The following is a 12652-nucleotide window of genomic DNA, read 5'->3' on the forward strand; positions in this document are numbered from 1 at the left end:
GCCCAGGCAGCACATTTAGAGGCAGGGAGCCCAGCTCCAGGGACTCTGCCCAGGCCTTCCCGTGCCAGCACCCCTGGCTCTCTGCACCCGGGAGCGCGCGCCTGCTAATGCAGCCTGGGGGGTTTGCAACTGTCACCAGAGACGTCTCACTCTTCAGGTGTCTGCTCCCCAAACTCTTGACAGCACCCCTGGCTCCTCCTGGGCTCTGCCCCAGCTGCACTCCCATCCCCACCTCCAGCTGGTGCCCTGCTCACCTCCATGCTCTGCCCCTGCTTCGCCGGCCTGCCCTGCCCCTCTTGCAGCTGGCCCGGCCCAGGTGTCAGGGAGCCGCTCTGTCCCCGTCTCCCTGGGGAGGGTCTCTGCGGCTCCAGGTTCACAGGCCCTTCCTCTGGAGGCTGCTGATCCGCTCGGCTCAGGGTCCCAGCACCTGCAGGTGGAAGAGAGTGCACAGGTGAGCCCTGGGGTGGGGGCAGGGGAAAGCCCTGCTCGTCCCCTGCACTGGCCTGGGGTGAAGGGAGCTGGAGGCTGCAGTGTGTGGAAGAGGGGGGAGAAGGGAGACTCATCGTCCCACCGCTCTTCCTAACAGACCTCCACAGGCACGAGGCTGGAGATGAGCCCAGCGCCGGTGGAGATCACAGCGCCGCGTCCGAGCCGGCAGGGACATCGCTGCTGGGGGAGATGCCGCCGCGATGTTGGTGCTGTCACATCCACATTTTCAGGGGGGAAGCGGGGAAACGCACAGCACGGACATGTGAAATGCTGCCGGGGCACCGGGAGAACAACAGCCCGGACGTGTCGGAGCACAGACCCGCCGAGCAGCTCTGGCAGAGATCTGGGGACGCGCCCGGCCCGGGGCACTTACTTGAGAAGCGTCCACGTGCCGACAGCGCCCAGGTCTGCCTGTCCCGGGGCTGCAGCAGGACGGAGGCCTGGGGGAATGTAAGGAGTGACCTAGAAAGCAGTGCCCGAAGACGAAGCGGAAGAGAATGCTATGTGACGAATGCCCATCTGCAATGATAAGGAGGAGACAGTCCTAGATAAAGGGGGCTTGAAAACAAAAAGAAAAAACAGGGAACTGGGTTAAAAGGGCTCATTAGAATACTAAAAATCACGCCCCTGGGTGGGGAAGTATGCTAATGAAACACACATGTATGCAAATGAGATACATGGCTAAAACACAGGTATAGAGACACGCTCAGTAAAGAACTTCTTGCGTCACTCATAACCAATCAGCAAACAAGTATGCTTATGAAGGCTCAAAAACTCCTGTATAAGAGATGCTTAGATTAGTGATCTGGTGTGCTTGTGCGAGCGGAATAATTTCACGTAACCTTTTATTGCTAGCAGTAAACCTTTGTACTTTCACCCCTGGTATCTTTATTGGCCTTTGCATACCGGGCACGATCCCAGACTCGAGCTGGGGCACGACAGGGGGACGGCACCGGCACCGACGGGCTGGAAGTCACGGGGACTCCCACATCCCCTCCCCTGCACCAGCCGCAGCGCAAGGGGGACAAGGAGGCCTGCACCGGCCTCGCATTGGTGGATATTATTACAACACGGATCGTTAGCACGGCAATGACATCACTGACTGTGACCGCGGCCGCATGGCAAGAGCCAACAGCCGTAGAGCGTGTGTGTGCGGGGAGCTGCGAGGAAGACGCGGGACCGCGACCCGCCAGACAGACCACAGCCCGTCCCAGCGGGCCGCGGGGCTTTTCCATCTCGTGGCCCGTCCCGGGCAGCAGCCGGCGCTCGAGGCTCCCCCGAGGCGGGACAGCCGCCCAGGCCTGCCCCCGACCCCTCGCCTGCGCCCGGCTCCGGGGGCTCGCTGGCTCGCTGCCCCCGCCCGTGCAGCACGTGCTGTGTGCCCCGCCCCGCCCCGCCCCGCCCCGCCCTCTACTTGTGGGGGGCACTCGTGCTCGCTGGGGCCCGTGGGACCTCGCGCACCGAGCAGGCGGGCAAGGACCTGGCTCCGGGCGGGGCGGGGCGGGGGCCCCTCTTTGGGACACGGGGCAGCTCGTGCTCCAGCCCGGGCGCTTCCCCACCGCCCGCCCGCGGCCCCGCCTCGCCCCTCACACGCACGGGGGCCCGGGGACGGATCCACGTGTGCCGGGGGGGGCGTGCAGCGCTCTCCCCGTGGGGGAGGCTCATCGGAGGGTAGGGTGGGGCGGGTCTCGCTGTCCGCACACGCGTGCTCGGCGCTCCTGCGGGGGGCGGGGCCCCGGCTCTTCCCAGGGCGCTTTGCGGCCGGGGCGGGGCTAGGTCTCCTTCCTCCCGCCAGGTGCAGACGGCAGAGCGGCCGGCTCGTGTCCGATTTGCATATGCAAATCCGACCCGTGCAACGATTGGAGGAAGGGGCAGAGCCCCGCCCCCGGCAGCAGGACGCGGCGGGCGGGAGGGGCCGGGTCCGCGTGCGCTTCCGCCGCAGCCGCTCGTCCCGGCCGGGGCCGCCCCGGGCTGTGGGGGGGGCGGGCCCCGCGCGGGGGGGGGCACCTGGGGTCCCGGGCTGGGCTGGGCAGAGTGCTGTGGGTGAGGACTGAGGGGACCAGCAGTGCCAGCAGGGCTGTACATAGGGAGCGAGTCCGCAGCAGGGCCAGGTGACTGTGGGGGGAGTGTGGGGCAGCAGCAGGGCTGGGGGACTATGGGTTGGGAGCAATTTTTTTTTTCTTTTATGAGAGAACTTGCAGTTTTCAAACAGACAAAACCAGGATCCTGCATGTCACGTGTCAGCTGAGTAGCGTACCCCTGTCTGTCCTGGCTAAGCGTGCAAAGGGCTGTAGTGCAGAGTGAGTGCAGACAGGGCCGTGGGGGCAGGGGGCAGCGGGGCAGGAGACACTGATGCTGTAACGCTTGTGCCTGCAGCTCCGGGAGGTGTTTCAGGACGTGGCAGTGTATTTCATACGGGAGCAGTGGGAGCTGCTGGAAGAGGAGGACAAGGGGCTTTACCGGGACCAGATGCTGAGGAACTACCAAGCCCTCGTTTCCCTCGGTAAAGCTCTGGTTCTTGCTTTGCCCTCGAGCCATGTGAGCTCTGCAGTGTTGTTGTCATCTTCATAGTTTCATAGCTGGTCGGGTCGGAAGGGTCCTAAGCAGATCATCAAGTCCGACTTTCCCGCCCATGCCAGGGGGGATGCTGGGATAACACGACCCCGGCTAGGTGATTGCCTAGCCTTCTTTCGAAGGCCCTGAGGGTTGCAGCGAGCACCACTTCCCTTGGAAGTTGGTTCCAGCTCCTCGCCGCCCTGACAGTGAAGTAGCGCCTCCCAATGTCTAGGTTGAATCTACTCTGTCAGCTTATGGCTGTTGTTCCTTCTTACCCCGGTAGTGCTCGGGGGAACAGGGACTCTTCCATGGCCTGCTGGTCCCCCTTGGCAAGTTTATAGGCATCCAGCAGATCCCGTCTCAGCCTTCTCTTGTGGAGGCTGAACAGGTTCAGGTCCCGTCGCCTCTCTTTGTAGGGCCTGCCCTGCTGCCCCCCGATCATGTGAATGGCCTCCTCTGGACCCCCTCCATGCTGTCCACATCCCTCCTGAAGTGCGGCGCCCTGAACTATATGCAATACTCCAACTGTGGCCTGACCGTGTCCCCACACTGTCGCCCCATGTTCATTTTGGCATCAATACTGACTCCAAGATCCTTTTCTGCCTTCTTCCTGGTATTAACACTTTCATCCTCATGAACGTTTGGGCGGGGGATTAAATCCCTTTGCTCCCCACTGCTCTGTCCATGAACAGACCTCTCAGACCTCATACTTGTATATATTCCTCCTTCATTTTATCCAGCTGCCTTCCCTGGAGTCTTTCCCCTTAATAACATGATTTCCCTTTGCCTTCTCACAATGATCATATCATTTGCCATTCATTGTGCCTCAAAATGCACTAACAGCCATTCCTTGGGCAGTTATTCTGATTTCCTCCCTCTCCTGCCTAGTGTGTCCTGTTGAAACTCATTTCCACTCATTTGCCTGGAATTGCACTGGTGTTTGCTTTCCTATGACCATATGTCCAGTACCTGGATGAAATGGACCATCCTCTTCCCCCTGCTATGCCTTCCCTTTCATCCTAAATGTCCATTCTCCCTTGTCCTTCAAGTCCTTAGTATAATCCTTGAGTTCATTGCCTCCATTCATCAAATTTCAATTACTTATTCTGAATACAGTACCAGTGAATAAACTCTCTTTAACCACTGCCCAAGCAGGATATCGAGGTCCCACACCTGACTTGATCTGCCGCATCCAGCGAGAACAGGTCGAGCTCTGGGTCTGTGATGATGTGTACTGTGGGGCAATCTTGAGGCCGGAGGACCTGCTGTCAGGTGAGTTCTGGCTGTCCCCTCCACCCAGCTCCCCTATCAAAAATGCGTTGTGCCCAGGGTGAAAGGGAGCCTGGAAACTGGAGACCTGTCCTGCGCTGCCATTTCAGGGTGCTGACCTCAAATAGCTTGTGCTGTCATGTGTGCAGACAGGTGTTGTTCCACGCCCTGAAATTCAAAGAGTCAGTAGTCTTTTTGCCAAAGACCCCCAAGGATTGACATGGCCCCTTGCCCATTTAGTATCAGGTAAAGTTTAATAGTAATTAAATAGTAATTTAATAGGGCCTGAGATGATGGGGCTGAGAGCTGGGCCAGAAACCCTTGTGAGTGTGCAGCTTAACCCCACCGAGTAGGGAAGATGAAACTGGCACAGGGACCTGGCACTGCCTCACCGCCGGCACTTGGGCCTTTGGCAGAAATACCTAATTTTCTAGAGAAAACACAAGTGCCAAGTCCTGTCCTGCTCTGAGGCCCATCCCAGCACAGGGAATAGCAGTGCTTGCCCCTTGGCAGCAGGGCCGGGACTAATCTGGTGTTTCTTCCTCCCATGCAGGACATGCCTGGTTGCTGAGCAGAACCGAGGAGCAGGGTCCTGAGGAAGGGCCTGGAAAGCTGGAGCCACCATGGGCTTCCCTGGGGAGTATGGGTGAGGTGGATTCCCTGAGCCCAGCGAAGGACCAGTGGCACAAGGGTCAGGGGATGCCCCAAAAGCAGGAGAATGTAGCAGTGAACGAGGTCCCATCTCTAGTTGGGCGTTGGAGTGAAGAAGGGGAACAAGCCCGAAACAGCCCAAGGTGCAGGGATGAATATGTCATGCTGAGACACCAGAAGAGAACGAAAGGAAAGGCGCACTGGAGAGAGACACTGCATGCAAACCAGGGCAGTGTGGAGGAGCTGGTAGTGAGGCAGGAGCTCGCTACCGAGCCCAGGGGGAGAGGCCACTCCTGCCCTCAGTGCAGGAAAAGCTTTAGTTGCCCCTCGCGCCTGGCTCTGCACAAGATAAGACGTGCTAGGAAGAAGCCCCATGTATGTGCCACGTGTGGGAAGCGCTTTACGTGCCTCTCGACCCTGGCTGCTCACCACCAGGTCCATTCTGGACAGCTCCCCCACCGCTTCACCAAAAGGGGGAAGAGCTTTGTGCGCAGCTTGGAGCTGCTCAAAAAACAACATGTGCACAGGAAGAAGCGTCAGTACTGCTGTGTCACATGTGGTAAGACCTTCACCCATTTCTTCTCCCTGGTTCAGCACCGTCGGATGCACTTGGGGAGGAAGACGCACCGCTGCAACAAGTGCAGGAAGAACTTCATCAGCTGGCAAAAGTTGTCCCAGCACCGGTGTGTGCAGAAGAGGCAGCAACCACACTGCTGCACAAAGTGTGGGATGAGCTTCAGGCAGCCCTGCAGCCTGGCCAGGCACAGGTGCATGCACACACAGGAGAAGCCACATCGTTGTTCTGTGTGTGGGAAGAGTTTTGCTCAGTCCTCCACCCTTACCCTGCACCAGGCCCTCCACACAGGGGAGAAGCCACATCGCTGTTCTGAGTGTGGCAAGAGTTTCACCCAATCCTCCCACCTGACCCGACACCAGCTCATCCACACAGGGGAGAAGCCACATCAGTGCTCTGAGTATTGGAAAAACTTCCCCCATCTCTCCCACCTGTCCCAGTATCAGCACATCCACACCCAGAAGCATCTCTATTTCTGCCAGCCGTGCAGGAAGCCCTGGGAGTTGTCTGCCTGCTCAGCACCCACCAGTGCTGCATTCGGACAAGCACCCCCCGGCTGCTGGCCCAGCGCGGAGCTCCGGACCACGGGGTGTGTTTCGTGCCAGGCTCCCCCGGCCGCGCAGCCCTGTGAGAAACGCGCGGCGCCCCGCCCCGTTCCCACGTTACCCGCCCTTCTCTGGTGGCTGCGAGGCGCAGGGGTCGGGGCACCGCGCCGCGACTAATCAATGGTATTAGTCTCTTATTGAGCAAGGCATCGCACACCTGCGTTTGCCATCTTCTCCACTTCTCTTTTTGGCAGCAAGCAAAGGGGGTTGACCCCCAAAGGCGACCTGTTTCATGTGATTTGCAGATAAAGCCTCAGGTGGCCGCTTCAACCAGACAGCAAAGACAAGCGACATCTCCCATTAATCCCTTTTCAGCAAGGGAGTCAGCATCCTGGGTGACCAGCTCGGAGGCACTCAACACGCGGCGGGCACAAGAGAACCACTGCAGAAATGAACGGGGGCAGCAGCAGATGTGGGGAACCTGGATATGAAATGACGGGAGAGAGAGGAGAAACAGCGCAGTAGGGAGAGCTGGGCAGTGCCACACCGTAGCTCAGGCTTCAGAGTGTGAAAGGCTGTCAGTGCTCGACCCTTTTGCGAGCAGGGCAGCACCACACCGCAGCTCGGCAAGATGAGCCTGAGAGCAGACAGCGGAGACCTCCCGGCCCTTGCCCGCTACAGGCCCAGATGGTGCGTAAGGGAGAGCTGCGGATGGAGGCCCGTGGACCTTGCCCACAGACAACCCAAATGGCACCTTAAGGGAGGACTGCAGATGGATGCCCATGGACCTCACCCGCTGCTGACCCAAATGGCACCATAAGGGAAAGGAGCAGAGACTTCCAGGCCTGACTGCTGCCGACCCCCTGGATCACCGGTACTTGACAGAAACTATGAACCAGGCTACTACTACTACTGTTATATCCATTCTGCACCTGTACCATGCAGCTGAACACCAGGCCAACCCCTGATGCTCCATATCACCCTGTAGCTCCACTCCGCCCCTGCTACACCCACAGCAGCCTGGCTGCAACATGCAACAATGCTGCCTCATGCAACCACCCTTTCCCCCCCACTCCAAATGCTGAGGATCACATTTGAAACATAGCTAGCCATGTTAGTCTTCAGACAAATAGAAGGAAGGGTAGATTTGTACCTTATAGACTAACCAAAATAACTCTATACACACTTGTGCACACACACACACACACACACACGTGGGTACCACACTTTAACAAGGTCGTGGTAAATCTTGAGAGTGCAGAAAAGAGCCACACGTATGATCATAGACTTGCACAGCAAGCCATACAAGGAAAGGCGGAGGCACCTGGGGCTCTTCAGCCTAAAGCAGAGAAGGGTGAGAGGGGACTTAGTAGCAGCTTACCGCTACATCGGGGGCTTGGCGAACAACTGTTTACCAGGGCACCCTTGGGGAAAAGTAGGAGTAATGGCCACAAACTCCAGAAGACCGTTTCAGGCTTAACACTAGGAAAAACTTCTTCACAATCAGGGTGTCCAGCTCTGGAATAAACTCTCTCCAGACTGGGTGCCATCACCTACCCTGGACATCTTCAAGAGGAGACTGGATGGTCACCTTGCTGGGGTCACCTGACCCCAGTTGTCCTTCCTGCCTAGTGCAGGGGGCTGGACACGATGATCTTGCGAGGTTCCTTCCAGCCCCTGACAGCTATGAATCTAAGAGAGGATGTTAAAAAATCATAGTTATTTACACAACTTTGTAGAGTTGGAAGAGAATATAGGGCCCCCTCCGCACACAAAAGGCCACAGTAATCCCAGCAGGGATATGGCCCAAAAGACACAGGACTTAGACTTAGCAGTCACTGCCTTTGGCTTCTCAAATTCTCCCTCTTGTTCTAAACTAGTCTCTTGTATTCAAACAGGCAGAGCAATCACAGGCATTGGGCCACCAGATGAAGCCATGACAGACTGGGGCAAGGATCCTACATCTAGTGTTGGAATTTAGATTAAAAGAGGAAACCACATTTGGGATTTCTGCGATTAAGCCCCACTTCCACGGAAGGACATAGCCAATTCGTACAACGTGCGACTCATTTTATGTGAAAAAAGTGACAATGTTAATGAAATGAAAGAAAAAATCAGAAAAAAAAAATTGCAAGATTGCCGACCTCCAAGTGCTTGCCATTGTTAACTAGGGGAGTCTTCTCTAGAGAAAGTTACAATTTCATTTTAAATAATCACACACTTGAAGACCGAAAATCATTTTGCAAGAACTTTATTTTGAAAAACATGGAGTTAAAATAGCATTTCCATTCTCCTGCGGGGATGATAAAGTTTCATATAAAACAAAGAACAAAAATATTTGGTACAAATATTCATAAAAGGGTAATGGAATCCACATTTACAGTTGTGAAATTTATCTACATTTATCTGTAATTAAAAGAAATCAAACATTAAAAAGGATCTCTTGGTCAAAGCATTCTGCCGCTGGAACATTTATTCATCGATTTACCTAACATTTAAGCGCAAAGTAAGTGTCAGAACATTCCAGCCCTTCCAAGAGCTGCCAAGATGCTAGGACTGCAGGGAAAGGGAACACGCTCGGCAATACAAAGTCTTCTCAGAAACAAAGCCCTTCAGACCAGGATGAGATGGCCAAGTGCCACAGGAAGAGATTAAGAGAAAGGAACAGGTCCACCCCAAAGCAAGTAAAGGTGGTTTACCAAAGGAGCAAGGGAGAGAAAGGGATGCAAAGGGGAGAGTCTCACTGTGCAGCTGGGATGGTCTGAGGACCCAGCTCTGGGAACAGGTGTCTACTTGCAGCCTCTATGTTTGTTGCTACATGGCGCTAACGGCGAGTAGGAGCAGGAACTCTCAGACAGACACAATTGTCTTTTCTTCATTTTACTGCACAGTGTCTAACCCCCCGGGGGAGCCAGAGCAGACAACTCACCTGAGGGCAAGTACAAACCCCTCCCCAGAGGCAGCTCTGGAGCCTGAGCATCCTCAGTAAACCTGTCGCACTCCTGGGCTCTCAGGTGCTGTCAGTCGGTGTTCCTCTGAGGGATGGGGAGGTTCTCATGAAGATATTTCATGCTCCCATGCTCTGAGAAGTCAGACACAACATGATTGTCCCCTCTCAGCAGCCACTTTGTAGTTAATAGTCCCTCGATCCCCACCGGTCCACGGGCATGGATACGAGAAGTACTGATTCCAACCTCGGCCCCTGCAGCAGCGGGAGATAGGAGCACAAGATGAAGCTGGGTTTTGTGCACAGTTGGCTCTTTGCTGGAAGGAATTTCTCTTATTGCTTCAGTGCTACACAGTTCTTGCATCTTTTCCAAGACGAAGAACAGCCAATAGTGCATCCTTTCCATCCCATTTCCCCCAAGCAGAACTCAGCTTACATTTTTTTTTAAAAAGGGAGGCAAAGTAACGTCTCTCTGTCTACAACCTGTTTTTCCGGAGTGAAACAGCCCTTATGGAGCCAGCTGGAAGCTTTTTTCAGAAATTGAAGTGACATCCTTACAAAGCAGAATCAAGATTCAGTTTGTGTTCTGAAAGTTTCACGCTCTGTAAAAAGCTCTGCCAGGATATACAGCAGGGATACTGCCATAACTGAGCAATATCCTACAGACATCCACAGAGCTTGTGACCAAGGCCATCCTGTGCATTGCTGCTCCAAGCAACAGTGCTTCCCTCACACTGAAGGCTCGCACTGGGAGCCTTCTGCAACTCCCACAAGGCTTTGTGAGAGGAGAGAAATGGAACTGCTCCTGGAATTTCTCAGGATACCACACCCCCACATACACAGCCCCTTTCGATTCTGGGACTGTAGTGGTCAGCAGCCCAGCCTGCGAATGCAGGTGAAAAGGTGTTGCACTATGCCAGACTGCATGCGTACACATGTGTGTGAGGTATTCATTCATCTCCAGGTCTAACGATCCTCACGGAAGAGACCACTGAATCCCCTCTGGAATTGAAGTGAAGACCATATGTTATCTAAGCATGGTCATTTTAGGGTCTTCTCCTGCTATGCACATGCACTAAACTAAACTTAACACCACACAGCCTCAAGGCTAGGGCCTTTAGAGGTTACTCAGTTCCACAACAGAACATCTTTTCTCCCTTCCTAACTGACTCGCCTTCCTAATTAATCCAGGTGGTACAGTGTACTTTCTGCTCCTGTCAAACTTAACTACACCCACCAGATTTTTATCTGCTAATCCTTTCAGCTGAAAGATCCAAATGTCTACTTCTGCTACAGTATCTTCTCTAAAATCCTTCCAGGAAGCTCTAGGCAGAGAAGGTACAGCCTCATCTTCCAGGATTCAGGCAGGTACCTGCTAGGTGTACAAATCCCAAATTCAAATCTGCAACCCAAGCAGAGCAAAAGAACTGCTCCTGCTCCCTTACCAAGCCCCAAGCGGTATCCGTCGGAGAATCGGGTGCTGGCATTCCAGAACACGCAGGCACTGTCCACGTGCTGCAGGAAGTACTCTGCCGTTTTCTCTGAGGGAAACAAACTGATGTGAGCGTTCAGAGATCTTCAGTTATGTGCGCAGTGCAAGAACCTGCACAAACCAAGTTGTGCAGCACAGCATTAGGCAGATTCGTCATGACCAAACCAATACTGACAGCCCTTTCACCACAGCACACAGATGTCAACTCTACAGGTCTGCAGCCATGACAGTAAGAACGATCAAGAGAGGTTCTGTCCTAAGTAGCTTCTGGGCCTGGTAGCCTTACATGCCATGAAAGTGCACATCAACCACCAGTGCCTGAAGTTTGACAGCACGAGCTGATGCACTTTACTGTGCAGGGCACTGACCATTCTCTGTGACGATCACATCTGTGTGAGAGCTTCCATATTTGTGGATATGTTCAATGGCTTCCTGGACACTGTCCACCACCTCGATGCAGCATTCCAGGTCTCCGTATTCTGTACGGAGAGACTTCACTTCTGAAGGACTGAAAGTCAAGTAAGATGCAAACCTAGGGCCAGCATGAATCTTCACCTGCGAGGACAAAATATGCATCAACTCACCTCTCCAAACACCTTCCACACAGAACAGCTGCCCCCAAGTTAAATATTCCCTAGAAATAAAAAGCTGGCTGCAGCACAGATTTCTCGCCTTATGTAGACCCTATAGACAGTTTCAGGTCATAAAATGTAAAAGCCATTTCTGGGAATTTTATGGCTCAGGGAATTAGCAACAGGGTACTGAACCTGGGTCATGGCTGCCAACCAGCTGAACATGAACTGCCAGCACAATATGGCAGCTAGAAGATGTAACGTATTCCTTTAACGATGCATCAAGCAAGAGTAGAGAGGTGAGAGTACACCCAGTACAGCAGTGATGAAACCATTCTGGGAACACATGTCCAGTTCTGGTACCTTCACTTTAAAAGGAATGTTAAGAATTAGAGAGACTTCAGAGGAGAGCTATAAAGAATGAATCAGAAATACAGAGAAGATCCCTTACAACAGAGACTCAAATGCAATTTAGTTAGTTTAACCAAAGTGAAGATTATGAAGAGATTTCAGTTCACAGCCTGGCTGCATGAACAAGCCCCTGCAAGATCAGCTTGGATAAGTGAACACAGAGCATCAGCTACACCACAGTAACTGCTAGTGTTCCTGGTCTTGCCCTGCAAAGAAAACATAGTACTTGTGTCAAGCAAAACAAGGCAAGCTACTCTGAGTCTGTCGTGAAGCTAATGCTGCTGGGAGCCTGCAGAACCAGAGCTGGGTGTCTGTCTAATATTTATTCAACTGCCACTTGTTTGATACACAAATACTGAATGAAACTTCACATCCTTTGTGACAGACCGACACTACACTAGCTTAACAGCCCCTTCCCGCTTGCAGAAGGGAAGCCCAAGTCTGTGGAGAACTGCCAGTGGGGCTCACTGGGGAGCTTTCTGGGTCACGTGGTTTCCCTTGGACACATCCCCCCAGCTCCCCTGTCACCAACACATGTGGTCCCAACTTTCCCTCTGACCCTGTGTTTTCTGCACAAATACCCACAGCCTGCGTGTCCTAGTGACATAGCACCAGCTGTGTCAAGTGCCTGTTAATTAGCATTCAAGGTCTGAGCTGGGGGCTTAATCCTACAGCTCTCTGGAGCCCAGAGAAATTCAGCACACAACTACAAAGACTCCTGCACAGATGCTGCTGGAACTGCAATGTCTGCAAGATGCCGAGAAAGTCGTTCGAGAGCTTCGCTCTGTAGATCCTGCATAGACACGAGGAAAGCAGAACAGGCAGAACCAAGGACAGGTTGACAAGCATGGGTGTGGGGTAAGTCTGGGGGGAGGAAACAGTGCGAAACAGGGGGCAAAAACAAAGAAGGGACTTGAGTGTGGTTAAGATAAAGACGAGTGACAAACCTCAAGCACAAGAGGGGCCGATCTGGTGGACTAGCACCAGGACATGAAGAGTCGGGACCAAAAGCTTCTGCTTCCAGACACAGCAGAGAAAGGGAATACAAGCAGCACCAGAGAAGGACCGCGATGCACATCACAGCTCAGCAACACCAGGTTCATCTCTAGGCAGAACCTGAGGGTTGGGGGAGCAGGGCCCCAGAAG

At 54.0% G+C, this 12652-nt stretch overlaps 2 protein-coding genes across 2 annotated transcripts in view; one reads left to right on the forward strand and one right to left on the reverse strand.

The window, feature by feature from the left end:
* The first annotated feature begins 4791 nt into the window (after nucleotides 1-4791).
* On the forward strand, nucleotides 4792-8306 carry LOC132249258 (zinc finger protein 391-like). The gene is made up of 2 exons (XM_059723859.1): nucleotides 4792-6958; nucleotides 7983-8306. The coding sequence occupies exon 1, from the start codon at nucleotides 4957-4959 to the stop codon at nucleotides 6259-6261; it is 1305 nt and encodes a 434-aa protein (XP_059579842.1). The 5' UTR covers nucleotides 4792-4956; the 3' UTR covers nucleotides 6262-6958; nucleotides 7983-8306.
* Nucleotides 8307-9011: 705 nt separating this feature from the next.
* Nucleotides 9012-12652, reverse strand: part of LOC132249259 (delta-1-pyrroline-5-carboxylate synthase-like) — a 30580-nt gene continuing 26939 nt past the window's right edge. Inside the window, exons 17-19 of the mRNA XM_059723863.1 lie at nucleotides 10892-11078; nucleotides 10477-10572; nucleotides 9012-9286 (exon numbers count right to left, since the gene is read on the reverse strand). Coding sequence (XP_059579846.1) covers nucleotides 9105-9286; nucleotides 10477-10572; nucleotides 10892-11078 — 465 coding nt within the window. The 3' untranslated portion in view covers nucleotides 9012-9104. The remainder of the gene's footprint in view (nucleotides 9287-10476; nucleotides 10573-10891; nucleotides 11079-12652) is intronic.

The sequence above is a fragment of the Alligator mississippiensis genome, chromosome 1 (assembly GCF_030867095.1).
Source record: "Alligator mississippiensis isolate rAllMis1 chromosome 1, rAllMis1, whole genome shotgun sequence".
Classification (NCBI taxonomy): Eukaryota; Metazoa; Chordata; order Crocodylia; family Alligatoridae; genus Alligator; species Alligator mississippiensis.